The sequence below is a fragment of the Tenrec ecaudatus genome, chromosome 4, assembly GCF_050624435.1.
Source record: "Tenrec ecaudatus isolate mTenEca1 chromosome 4, mTenEca1.hap1, whole genome shotgun sequence".
NCBI lineage: Eukaryota > Metazoa > Chordata > Mammalia > Afrosoricida > Tenrecidae > Tenrec > Tenrec ecaudatus.
The window spans coordinates 60,401,115-60,414,779 of record NC_134533.1 but is presented as its reverse complement, the minus strand read 5'-3'; the positions used below and the strand labels follow the sequence as shown (position 1 = coordinate 60,414,779).

The 13,665-nt window shown below is 52.4% G+C and overlaps 1 protein-coding gene across 4 annotated transcripts in view; it reads left to right on the top strand.

Annotated features, from left to right (window-relative positions):
• AMPD3 (adenosine monophosphate deaminase 3) overlaps positions 1-13,665 on the top strand; it is a 44,260-nt gene that overhangs the window by 5,558 nt on the left and 25,037 nt on the right. For 3 of the 4 annotated variants that reach the window (XM_075546082.1, XM_075546081.1, XM_075546080.1), the window contains exons 2-3: positions 3,869-4,094; positions 12,983-13,172. In XM_075546082.1, the coding sequence (XP_075402197.1) occupies positions 3,874-4,094; positions 12,983-13,172 (411 nt within the window). In that variant the 5' untranslated portion in view covers positions 3,869-3,873. Of the gene's footprint in view, positions 1-3,868; positions 4,095-11,778; positions 11,914-12,982; positions 13,173-13,665 lie in introns of those variants that run through there. The other variant, XM_075546083.1, reaches the window with a different exon arrangement.

Sequence of the window (13,665 nt, the reverse complement as noted above, 5' to 3'; positions counted from 1 at the left end):
AAATGGGTGCCTTCTTACGACTGTGGCTCTGGGGCAGCTCCTTCAGCTGATTGGAGGGTGTAGTGTGTAGCAGTGTGATAAGCTGTATCAATAGCTGACTAATGTCAGTGACTTCACAGTTAAGCCTCTCGAGTCTGCTGGCTTCAACGGACAAACAGGGGAAGTCAGGCATGAACAGGCAGCTGGCCATGTGTGACGATGGCTCTCCCCCGCACACCGCTCTGGCAGGTGCCAGTGGGTATGACAGAAGAGACAGTTCTGAATGGGAAGGACTGGCATGTAGGAGCTGTTACCAAGAATGGTCCCAAGATGAGCCCACAGTGCACAGCCCCCCAAGTGGTGTTATGGGGTTCACCCTAAGTAAGTTCAGGCACAGGGCGAATTCTCCACTGGTGCTTTTCGGCCCTGAGACGAGGAGATCCATGTGGGTTCTCTGGGGGATGCTGGCCCACGAGCCTGCAGTCTCTCAGGAGCTCCAGTGTTTTGTGGATCGGAGTGCAGGGCTGTGGAATGCAGCCGCTCCCCAGCGACCGAACTGACCGCGAGAGCTGTTGTCCCGGCAGCAGGTACTGCCTTCTCTTGAGATACACTTAGCAAGCCCTGGTGGTGCAGTGGTTAAAGTGCCTGGAAGGTCAGCTGGTTGAGCCTGTCGGCAGCTGGAGAAGGCTGTGGCACTACTTCCATGAAGATGTATAACCTGGCCAAGTTGTAGGATTTGGTTATTGATTCAGTTAGTTCTTTATCGGTGGGGTGGGCCTGAGACCCTGCCTGGGAAAGGCTCATTGAGTAGACATGTATTGACAGATACAGTCTCAAAAGTCTGTTTATTGACTTGAGCAAGCTAAACATGGTTCATGGAAAAATATGGCAGGATCTGGCAAAAAAACAAAACCCTCGGGCATTCAAAACCAAAAAACCCCAAGCACTTGCTGGCCAGCCAGCTCTGACTCCCGGTGACTCCCATGTATGTCAGGGTAAACCCGCTTCATCAGGCTTGCAGGGCTGATGCTTTAGAGAGACTTCACCAGGGCTTTCTTCTGAGGCGCCTCTGGTGGACTTGAAGCTCCAGCCTCGCTGCTCACAGCTGGACTTGCTCACTGTCCATCCCCCAAGGAACTCCCTCAGCTATTTCTGAGGGGCAGCTGGTGGGTGAACTGGGTCCAGCCAGGGTACGTTTGTGCACTCCCCTGGGGGAGGAAGTGGTCGCTAGCTTCATGCCAGGCGGGGGGAGCTGATGCGGGCATAGCTCTGAGTGGCTTCCTTCCCACGGGGGTGGCTTCTCTGGGGTGTGGGGTAAATGAGAGATAGCACTAGTTGCCCAAAGCCACCCGTTTGGGGTTTCGGTTTGTTCTTCGATTTCCCTTCTTTCTATCCAGTCTGAAGTCTATGCGTTTCCTTTTTACCTTCTATGCATGTATTAAACGCAGTGGGACAATGACCTTAGTTATGAAAACAAGACACCCCCTCAGCACAGGCAGCCCTGCCTCGGACCCCTCCGAATGCCTCTCCGGCTGCCCTTGACTCTCAGCGGTGCATTTTCATTCAGCCGAACGCAGTCTGGACACACTAGTGGCATCTGTTGTAACCCAGGCTGTGTGTCCGCTTCCCTTTGCTGTTGTTTCACAAAACGTGATTGCACTCTCCTTGGAAGTCTACTTCTGCTTGCTTAATAACCTCCCCCTCCCCCGCACACGAACACACTCTGTTTTGGACATTTCAAAGCTATTTCTATAAAAAGCTCAAGTAAATGGCTCTGTGCTTTTTTGTGTCCCCTGCCATGGGAGGGACTATTTGCTTTAAAAACATTTCTAGAAGAGGGGCTGCTTGGTCCAGCATCACGGATCTTTGTGTCTGTCTGTCTGCCTGCCTGCCTTCTGAGGTGTGATGTGAGCTTGGGAAGTGAGGGAGTTGACCCATGGGTTTAGACTTGAGGGCAAGGGTCCTGCTAGCTACCAACCTGACCCGTCTCCCGTGCTTCTAGGTCTTTGCACTGCTCTCTGCCACCTTCCCCTCAGAGCCCGGGGCCTCCCGAGTGGGGACAGGCGCCCACAGCCTGTGGTCCCTGGCCGAGGTGCCTCTTCCCCCGTCGCTCCCTCCCACCCAGCCCCCTCGGAGTGCAGTGAGAGACTCCCAGGAAAGGCATTTGGGGCGGGGGAGAGGGAGGGTCTGAGGACAAAATTGGTTTCACAGTGAAGGGACCTCAGACAAAACTTTGCCCCCGTTCCAAGTTAGGTTCTAGCCCATGTCACTCCTTTCTGTGTCGTGACTCTGGCCCCGTGTGCTGCAGCAGAGTTCTGGCCAGAGGTCCCCGGCCCCCACCCTCCAGCCACCGGAAATCTGCCTGGTAACGACGCTTGCAGCAGTTCGGACTGAGAGGACCTTGGAGACCACTTAGGCCAATGCCTCTATCTCACAGACTGCCCCAAGGTCGTGCTCCGAGGACCCTCTCCCTGTCATGGCCGCCCCTTCTCCCGTGGGCTAGCCGGGGAAACCATGCCTCACTTTAAAGCAGTCTTAAAGAAGTGCTCCTACCAGGTGGGCAGGGAACGTCTCCTGCAGACTGGCTCTTGTGGAAGGCGGCTTGTTGATAGGGTGTAAGTTCGATCCCTCCCAAGGGTCTTGCTGAAGACTGGGGGACACTCCACCCTGACACCCGAATGGGTGGACAAAGAGCAGCAATACAGCGTTGGGGGGAAGAGCTTGGACTCGGGGACGGTGCCTGGGTCCAGTCCCAGAGCAGAGGTTCAGAGAAGCAGGGAACGGTGTGGGGAGGCTGAGAGCAGCGCAGAGCTCTGCCCACTCAGTAAAACGGGGACCCTGGGCGAGTTGGCCCTCCATGCCTCCATTTTCGTATCTGTACGATGGGCTTAGAGGGGTTAACGGGGTCGGTATACAGACTGTGCCTGGCAGGTTGTACGTAATAAGAACGTGAGAAATGTTCATTAAGGAAATGGGACACTGTCCATGACTGAGGGCGCGGGCCCAAGGCAGAGAGGCGGAGAAGGCAATGCATCTTGGGGCAAGTGTGTCTCTGGCTCTCACTCAATTCCCTGCCATTGTGAGGATGCGGCCTCACAGTGACCCTATAGGACAGGGCACAACTGCCACTGGGGGCTTCTGAGACTGTGGCTCTTGATGAGAACAGGAGGAGCTAGCTGGTGGTTTCAAACGTTGGACGTTGAGGAGGGCAGCCCAACTCGTAACCACTGTGCCCCGAGAGCTTGGGGTCTCGCCGGGGCGAGGTCGTCCTGTTTGCTGCATCTTGTTCTCCGTTCTGTGGAGTGGTGACCGTGAAGGCAAATTCCTGCTTCCCAGTAAATGGCGTTGTGATTTGCCACAAAGAATGCTGTGTTGGAGCCCCTGGCTCTGCTGTGATTTTGGGGACCTCGGGCTGATGTGAAGCCTTCTAGGCTTCCGTCTTCCCTTGTGTGAAGCGGGGGAGTCGGACTTGAAGGCTGTGGTACCTGTGACTCAGTCTCCTCATGGTCGGGAGGAAGGGGGCCTTCCGAATTCTCTCCTCTCCCTGTTTAGCCTGTGGGCTGCAGACCCCAGGCACGGACCCAACCGAAGACTCTCGGTTCCCCAAGTGCCCGTGGTTGGGCAGTTCCTTCCTTCTTTGACTTTTGGTTTGTTTTCTTGCAAAATGTCATTGGCCCTGCACGTTTCATGCCCCGTGGCTTATTGAGAGGAATTTTGAAATTGTTGTGCTGGGTTTGGGAAATCCTGACCCAAGAACTTGGGGGCGGGGGGTGGGGAGAAGGAGAAGGAGGGCAGGCTCTTCCTTGAATGCTGCCCCTCCCCCACTTCGCTGCCTCTTGTCCTGGTGATGGCCATTGATTAAGGTTAACGCCTGACCTTGCTTTTCTAGCCGAGATGCCGCGCCAGTTCCCCAAGCTGAACATCTCTGAAGTGGACGAGCAAGTCCGCCTGCTGGCCGAGAAGGTGTTCGCTAAAGTGCTGCGTGAGGAGGACAGCAAGGATGCCCTGTCCCTCTTCACCGTCCCCGAGGACTGCCCCATCGGGCAGAAGGAAGCCAAGGAGAGGGAGCTGCAGAAGGAGCTGGCTGAGCAGAAGTCTATCGAGACCACCAAAAGGTTCGTTCCCAAGGCTCTGCGTTCGGGGGCACGTAGTTGTAAAAGCGCGGGCTACCTGTGTGTGGGTACATGCCCAGAGATGAGGTGCCTCATGGGGACCCACATGTCCTGAGTGCAGCGGGAGATGAGTTGGTCTCCCAGCCATGTTTTTATGCTGGTTTCTTCACCCAAACCATTTAATCCACCACTCACTTCTTCTTTCTTCCAGATAGTGAAACATTCCATAGTTCAGCCACCTCCAGCAGTCCTGTACACGTGTCACCACACTCAGTCTCAGCACACCCTCCTTCTTCTTGACCTCCTCCATACCCGCTCCTTTTTATGCCCCAACCCTTATGTGTGTGTATGTGTGTGTACACACACATACACACACATATCTTACATGAGCTAATACATCCATTCATCTACAGTTTTGTTGTTCGCTCCTCTCCAGTGAGGCTCGACAGTCATCATTGCTATCAACGCCCCCTACCCCCTTCCCATGCCCTCAGGAAACCATTACTCTAGTTACTTTTTTGGGGTGGGGGGGTGGATAACCACTTACTTCCTGAGGGAGGTCTTGGATGCCTGTGGTTGAAAAGCTCAGAAACCACGTCCTGCTGCTACTTTAATGACAGATCACGCGCACACGTAAACACCGTGTCCGAAATGCAACTCAACTGCCCTTCTGGATGTAGGAAGGCTTCTTGGGGCACACCAATGTCAGGTGATGTGCTAGGCGCAGCAGAGGCGACAGTGAGCAAGACAGAGAACAGGTTTGGCCCTGTGGAACTCACAGTGAACCTGACAGTGATTTAGTAATTGGACAAACTTATTGACTGTTGTAACTAGAAAAACAGAAACCACTTGAGGGTTGAATGGAGGGTTTTAGTGTGGGGGATCAGTTGGGGGGATTGGATGCACAGGTGGTACATTGCTGAGACATCAAGCAGGGGAGAGGGTTAGACCGGGAGGAAGCAGCTTCCAGCCCCGGGCTGGGCTGGAAAGACCATGGAACAGGGTGGTGTTTCTGGAGCCCAGTGAAGGGCCCCCAGGGGAAGCTGACCCATGGTGGGGCCGTCTGTTGGGAACTGACGAGAGGAGGTGACACAGCATGTGTGAGATGACTCCCAAACTGGAGATACGCTACCTTCACTTTTCCCATCTTCCAGTTTCTCCCAGTACCTCCTAGTACCTCCCAGTGGCCAAACCCAGGCTGAAGCAGCTGACCTGCACCTAGGAAACATGGGCAAAGAGGAGGTACCAGGTGTAGGAAGCCGATTATTCAAGGAGGGGCGGGGGTGGGAGAAATATAGGGTGTGAGCATCCTTTCCAGAGGGTAGTCAGAGAAGGTCTCTTTAAGCAGGCGACAGCTTGTTTTATTCTTTTAAAAGCCTTTGACTGTGACTTGAGGGAAGGCTTACAGAGCAGGTGAGTTTCCCATGCCCTAGTTCGCCCACCATCGTGTTGTGCCATTGTCTATAATCTCCACAAGGTGGTGTCACAAGTCCCACTTCCTCCTTGTTTCCTGTTCCCACCCACCCCCCTGCTTCCCTCACCCCTTCCTGTCTTCCGACCTTTGTCCTGGGACAGTTTCAGATCTTGTCATTGCCACTGATTGGTCACTCAGAGTGCATGCTTCTCTACTGCTGTGGTGTTCACTGTCTATGGTTTGACTGAGAACTAAGCCATGGGATGAGACCCTCCCCACTATGACGTCAGGGCCATAGTCTCAGAAATTCCCCCAGTTTCTACTTGATTCGTAAGCCTGGCCTTTGGTTTTATGATTTTGAATGTTGTTTCACATTTCTCTCCTTTGCTATCCAGGACCTTCTGATACGAGCTCTTTCAGAGCAGGTAGCAGGGCACCATCTACATCTTTTGGTCACAGGCTCATGGAAGCTGAGGTTCACATGGTCCTCTAGTCAGTTGTCTCTGTCTTTGCTTTAGGGCGATAGCATTTCCACTGATGACATGAAGAGTTGACTGAGATACAGATACAAGAGTCAGCCAGGACAAAAGAACTTCCCATAGTTCCAAGGAGAGCAGGTGTGGCAAAATGAGAGCCCCGGCACAGGTGGGAGGGGTGGCGTGGCCATCCCTGGAGGATGCAGAAGAGCATGCCTGTGGAGACCTTTGGCCACGCTGTCCTGGCTTCACAGAAGGGCCCATTTTATGGGCTGGTCTGCAGACCTTCTCTGTTAAGTGAGCATTTTAACCCCTTATAATGAGAATAGATGGAGTCTGGCACTTTGTATTGCCAGAAATAATGAGTTTCTGAAGTCATTTTCCGTGAGGGAGACACTGGGCCTGACAGCTGCAAAAGGAGCCTGTTCTCATCATCCACTGAGCAGCAAGCAGTCCAAACAGATCCATGGTTTCCAGAAGCTCTTCTGCAGAAGCATTGTTTCCCACCTACTTACTGGGCGGTCCTACTGCATTCCTATGAGTTGGAATTGACCCCACGGCAGTGCTTTTTTAATGAAAAAAAATTTTTTATTACTAAACCGTAGGAGATCTGGTAGTGTGGTAGATTATGCGTTGGGCTACTAGCCACAAGGTCATCAGTTCAAACCCATTAGCAACTCTCTGGGAGAAAGGAGAGACTTTCTGTTGCAGTAAAGATTTAACCAACGGGGCAGTCCTGCCCACCATGCAAGGTTGTTATGAACCAAAAGTGACTTGATGACAGTGAGTAAGGTGCTGTTTTGTTTTGTTTTTTTAACAAAGTTGTGGAAACCTTAGCGGCATAGGCAGAAAAGAGACCTCTTGCCGCCCCTGTTGTCCCCACAGATACTACATCCAAAAGGCCGCAACTCCTCAAACCATTGTGCCCTGCCACTCACTAGGAGGCTGTGTGACTTTGGGCAAATGAGGAAACCTCTCTGTCTCTGGTGCCTTTTCCCTCTCTAGAGTGGGGTTGATCCCACTAAGTTATCTTCTTGGAATGTTAACTGGGAACTACGGTAACTGAGTGCTTATGGTGGACCGGTCTGGGCTGTGCAGTTTGCATGCATTCTCACGCAGGGCCCATCCTGAACTTCTCGGGGAAATTCTTATTATCCAGACCTAGCTGATGAGGCAGCTCGGGCTCAGAGACGTGAACTTGCACCAAGGCTCACAGCCATTAAGCGACAAGGGAGGGACTAGAGCCGATGTCCTTTGATTATAGGGCCACACATTAGCCATAGGCCATCCATTTCCAGTTAGAGACGGCATCTTCAGCTCTTCGGCCTACATGGCAGAGCCACAGTGTGCTTCCTGCGACTGGTCACCAGGATGTTATTGCTGGTGTCTGAATAAAATGGGGGGAACCGAAACCAAAAACCAAACTCACTGCCATCGAGTCAATGCTGACTCATAGTGACCCTTTAAGACAGGGTGGAATCACCCCCTGCGAGTTTCGGAGGAGTTAGGTCCTTGTGTCCACCAGTCGCTTTTCTGCCGCAGGGCAAGTGGCCTGACATGCCAGTGTCCTTTCCCTTCTCTCCTTACTGGAGGCATCTTTGTCCACAGATCACCCTCTCCCACCACCTTCTCCATCCCAGGCACCTCCTGACCTTCCTGGCATAGACATGGGGTCCAGAGCCTTCTTCCTAGAAGGAGCTTGTCAGCCTGACACCTATAGGGTTCGTGTTTCAAACTCACAGGACATGAAACTTCTCATCTGGAAGGAAAAAAAAAAAAAAAGCCTCGATTCCGGTAAGCCCCAGTGTCCCCGGCAAGTAGAGAAGGCTTTTCTGTTAAAAGAGTGGACTCTAAGTCTAATGCAAGAAAACATGGGAATCAATCAACTTTTTACAAAAAGAAGACAAACTGCGACTGTGAGCAAGAAAGATGAGCAGCCAAGACCCTGGGCTCATGGTCCAGGATTATATCAGCTCCAAGAGAGACACGGGCCTCGGACACAGTCCTTCCACAACTGGATGCTTGCTCAGGGGCCAGCACTCTAAGCTGCTCCCAGAAGCGGTCTCTCGAAGGCAGGCGTGATCAGGAGATCAGTGAGACACCAGGCTGGGGTCAAGGCCAAAGGGAGGTGTGGGCTGTCTATGGCCAATACCGAATCGAAGAATCATCATTAGATAACCCAAACAAAAAATAGGAAAACCCTGAGGGCTGGAGGCCCAGAGCGTTCTTCCCCCCACTCCACCTCTGAATCTAGGATAGCTAACGACCCAGAGCTCACCTGCTCTGCAAATGGACTTAGCTAAAACAAAGCCTACAGGGATGACAAGGCGAAAAATTGGGGAGCAACAAACATGCACATTAGGGCTCCTTGAACTCTTACCATTATTTAAAAAAACAAACACGGGTTCTAAAAGATAGATAATCCACACGGCAGCTGTAATTCACTGGCGTGTGAGTTCGTGGGTTTGAGCGTCATTACTGAGTTGTGAAACGAACACCATGATCGATCAGGTTTGAAACTGTCTCATCCTGACACAGAGAAACGCTGTGCTCCTTGGCCTGCGCCCCCACCCTCACCCCCATCTCTTGTTTCTCTGTTTACATGCTGTTCTCAGAAGGTTGAAGACCTTGTGTCCTATCCTAGGGCCAATTTGAAGCATCCTATTAAAAGTAGAGAGGAGGATTTCTGTATGTAACGTTGCCGAATTGTTATGCAAAGGGGCATCAAAAGTTTGTGGGAAAATGCCTTTCTCTCTTTCCCTTTGAACTTTTTTGCTTAGGCAGGTTTTGCAAATTCCTGCTGTGAATGGAGGGAAGGTTGACAGGGCAGGTCCATTTCTTTCCAGTGACTCTAGCATCTCGTGTTTGTCTCATTGATGGCACCTCCTCCCAGTTCCCTGTGTCTGTCCCCGCTTTTCCCAAGCCTTCTGCACACTGTTCTTGAGCCGCTGCGGACCTCTGGCCTCCCGCAGTTGATGACTTACTTCCCTAGTGTTACCGTTCCCCTTGTCTGTTGTTTGGCCGAGAATCAAGCCTTGGAGGTAAACTCCTTTCCAGCCCTTCATTTCGGCCGCAGGCTCGGGGGTTCTGCCGGTCTCAGTATGACCTGTACGTCTGGTAGGTGTTAGGATTTTTGAGTTTTGCCCACATTTCCCCCCACTCCATCTAGGACCAGAACCGTTTTTGGAAGCCCTCTGGTGACCCTTCCTATGCAAGGCCCTCTCCTGATGAGGCCATCAGGACCATGGACTTTTGTTATGAGGCCAGTGGGGTTCACATGTCCACCCCATCACTTACTGCTGTGGGGACCCGGCCAAGGATTTTCACTCCCCACAGCCCAGTGTCCTGGTCCCATGGCCATTAGGGTCGTTGTCTTTGTTGCCAACAGGGAGGGAGGGGAGGGAGGGGAGAGGGGGAGGGAGGGGAGAAGGGGAGGGAGGGGAGGGAGGGCCCGGGGTGGTTATGACAAGCACAGACGCAAGCATCCTCGGGCCAGAGATGCTACCACCGTGACTGGATGGCATGCCATTGGCATTCCAGATCATGACTGTGAGTCACCAAGGAAGCTTCGCAGTGTGCCCAGCAGGCACTGATTACACATGTAGGAATTATGTGTTTCAAATTTGAAGAAGTCACCTTCTCTGACCCAAGACTTAAACAAGAAGAAAAATGGCATCAAGGAGGCAGGCTTTGTTTACCTCGGAAGTGCGTGTCTGGAGAAAAATTGATGGACCAAAGTCAAACCCCAGGGTCAGGGACCAAAGCCCTCCCCGACCCTGCTGCCCCCCTCCCCACCCCCACCATGGATTAGTTGTCTCCACTGGGATCCCAAAATACCCTGGGCATCTCATTACAGCAAACGCCACGTGCAGTCATGTGCTGTTGGACTGCCTGGGCCCCGATTCTGTTTGCCGTTTACCCTCGGGGCCTTCCACGCTGTGGCACTGAATGCAGTGGGGCCACACACAAGCTTGTGGTGCATATTTGGGAGCTGGTGGGGAGGGGTCTGCCCCAGTTCCCCCTCCCTTCATTTTCCCAGGAGCCTTCAGAAGCACACTGCCCTCTGCAGGCTGTCCGACAGTGCCAAGTGCAGCAGCTGTGAGTGTGGACAGGCAGGTCGTGGCCAGTCTTAGAAGTGCCCTCTCCCAGTGTCAGCAGACCATGTCTTGTTCAATGTCGTGTTTGCCAGCCTGGTCCAGATGGGTGCTTGGTAAATGTTTGGAGAATGAATGATTGGATGTTGATGTCTTATTCAGCAATGGGGTGAGCGCTCTCCACAGGAGGTGCTCAAGTACAGGCTGCCTTAGCAGGAAGGCTGGGGTGGGTGTGGGGTGTTTTTAGGGTTCTTTCCAGCCAGCAGATCTTCAAAAATAAACAACCCACTGCCATTGAATCAATACTGATTCAGAGCGACCCTCTAAGACAGGGTAGAACTGCCCCTGTGAGTTTCTGAGACTGTTTATAGGACTATCTGTTTACAGTGAGTTTCTGAGACTATCTGGTTTCGAACTGCTGATCTTGCAGATCCCAGTCCAGTGTGTAACCATTATGCTACCAGAAGACATTGCATTACTGTAATTCAGGAAAAGCTATGAGGACATTTTGATTTTGGCCCCAGATAACTCTGGACCTAGAACCCAGCCATGCCCACTCAGATTTCTAACTGCAGAACTGTGAGCTCAATAACAGGCGGATGTCTTGACCCAAAAGGGGGATCCCTGGGGGCAGAGGGGTTATGAGTTGGGCTGTAATCTGCAAGGTCAGCAGTTCAAAAGGACTGGCTATTCCAAGGGAGAAAGACGGAGCTTTCTACTCCTGCAAACAGTCTCCAAACCCCACACGGGTAGTTCTGCCTCCTCCTGTAAGGTCATTGTAAGTCAGCATGGGATCAGTGGCAGGGAGTTGAGTTGTAACCTGACGGTGCCTCGGAAGAAAGGTCTGGTGATCTATTTCTGGAGAAAGCCATCGCTGAAAACCCTCTGCAGAGTAATTCTATGGCAAACATGGTCACATCGCGTGGGGGTCGACTCCACGGCTCCTATTCTTGTTTAACTTATGTCCACTTGGGACCATCTGCTATGCCGGCGGGAGAGCATGAATGTGGGGCTCTCCTTGGTTGGGCTCCGTTGAGCTTTCCAACTTTCTAAGGGAGAATCTCAGGGATTGGCTTCCAGTTACGCCGTGCCCCTGGCCAAGGTGAGCGGGCCCACTGTTGAGACAATTTATTGTGCCCATAAAACTTAAGCTCCTGGCTTGTGAATGTCTGAAGTCCAGTGCCGAAGCCACAGCGTGTGTCAGGAGAACACTTAGACACGGGCTGGGGCATTGCCTTCCTCACTGGGGCGGAAGACTAGGGGCATTCCTAGGACGACGCTGGCCCCCGGCCCCCAGAGGAAAGGCCTGCTATTCTGCCGTGGTCACAGTGATCACCAAGAGAGTTCTGTGGAGCAGGGTGACGCGGGCCGACCTGATGGCCGGGAGTGACAACAGTGGGGGGTTCTTGGCCCCAGAGGTCTTCCAGGTGCTCTCCCCTTCAAACCCAACCTGTTGCTTCTCCTCAGAGGTGAGGTGAGGTCAGCACAGTAGTAAAAAAAAAAGTGATGTGGTAAGTGTGTGGGTGACAGAAAGCTCAGAGCCTTGTGAGGCCTGAATGAGCCTGTCAGAGGTGAGAAGAATCCCCAAGTGGCTCTTCCTGTGGGCGTGAACGTCTCCAAATACCAAAGGGAGGACTCACGAGCTCACTACCCGGCATGGCTTGGGGCCTTGCTCTGGGAGGGATGCTTAGCTCTGCTCCTGCTGACAAGAGGACAGACCGGAACAGCCTGGGTCAGGGGAATCCGAGTTCAGGTCGAATTTCCAGAAGCAGCTAAGTGAGCGGCACGCAGGGCCAGGGCAAAGGGAAACTGAAAAGGGACCAAGCCCATGTCCGGGGGTAAGGCACTTTGTCCCTGAGGAAGAGGCAGCATAGGTGGCCAAGTTAGACCCAGAGGAGCCTGGCAAGCAATGGGTGTGAAGCTGGAAAGTCAGCGGAGCCACTGTAAAAGAGGAATCATTCCTGTGTCTAGCTGTGCACTATGTCTGAGGGTTATCTGTAGATGAGGGCATTCAGGTTCTATTGCCTGACCCATGGTAAAGTGCAGCAAACTCTCTTTTGACATCCTCTACCGATTGCTCCCCTGGGAAGGGCTGTGGGGATTTGGGCTGTAGGCTGCAATCCTTGATTTTCTTCAGCAGGTGCTTCAAGTCCTGCTCCCTTTCAGCAAGCAAGGTTGCATCATCTGCTGATTTAAGGTTGTTAATAAGCCTCCCTCCTATCTTCTTTAAATGCTTCCTGCACCATTCAGTATTTTGCCCACAGAATCTCACTATTGCAACTCGAGGCGTAAACTTTTATTTTTAATTTTTGGTTATTTTAGTTTAAGATCTGCTGAGTGTGTTCTTCCCTTTGGGCTTTCTAGCACTGGGTCTTTGCCTATTTCATTATAACACTCCGTCTTCTTGAGCTGCCTTTTGAAATGGTCAGCTCTTTTACATCATCATTTTGTCAGTTTGCCTTAGTTTCTCTACAACCAAGAGCAAGTTCCGGCCTTCTGACGTCCAATCTAGCCTTTTCTTTCTTTCCCGTCTTTTCCAGGGCCGTTTGCTTCTGCACGTCTGATGTTTGGTGTCATCGCAGCTCATTAGGTCTCCTTCTGTGCCGCTCAGCTGCTCTTGAGATGTTCTCGAAATTCAGGTGGCAGACACTCAAGGCTGCATTTTGGTTCTCCTGCACTTGCTTTAATTTCCCTCAGCCTCAACCTGAATTTATATATCAGCAATTGATGGTGGTCCAAGGTTTTTCCCCTGACCACGTTTAGCTGCCGATCCTAAGATTAAACTTCCCACCTAATCTTTCCACAGAAGTACTTAAGCCCAGGCATAAAACCATACGCTCCCGAAGGCATTATGGCAACAGAAATTAAGGCTAGAAGCACTTGACAAAATCACCCCTCTGTTCCCAGAAAGAAGAGTTTCAAGATGATCCGGTCCCAGTCCCTGTCTCTGCAAATGCCAGCACAGCAGGACTGGAAGACACCTCCAGCCGCCAGTCCGGCCATGTCTCCGTGTGCAACCCCAGTGGTTCCTGGCCCCACGCCCCAGGCCATGCCCGAGTTCCAGCGGGTCACCATCAGCGGAGATTACTGCGCGGGGGTAAGGCGTCGCCCATTCCTTTCTCTCCGCTGACTCATTTGTGCGTGGGCCAGGTTTCGTGTGCACCTTGAATGCAGGGGAGGGAGAGGTGGCATTGGGGATTTCAGTCATGAGCGGCAGGGGAAGAGGCATAGGGGTCTAGATGGTAGCAGGGTCCTAGCCGAGGCTCTGGGTCCTGAGTGTGTCTAGGGCTGGCCCATCACCTGGAGGAGGGTCTGGGGTTGTGGACTGACATGTGGGCTGTGAGCTTTAAATAGGATGTAGTCTCTGGGCCCCCTTGATGGAGAAACTATCATCTTGGACCCGTTAGTTTCCCCAAATATTTAATAGATTCTAAGTCATGGTTTGACTGACACCAATGATTGCTAATTTAGCTTTTCTTGCCTGCGATCCAGGAGTCCTGGTGGCGTAGTGGTTATGAGTCGGTCTGTGATCCACAGGGTCAGCAGTTTGAAATCAGCAGCCGCTCCGTGGGAGAAAGACGGGGCTTTCT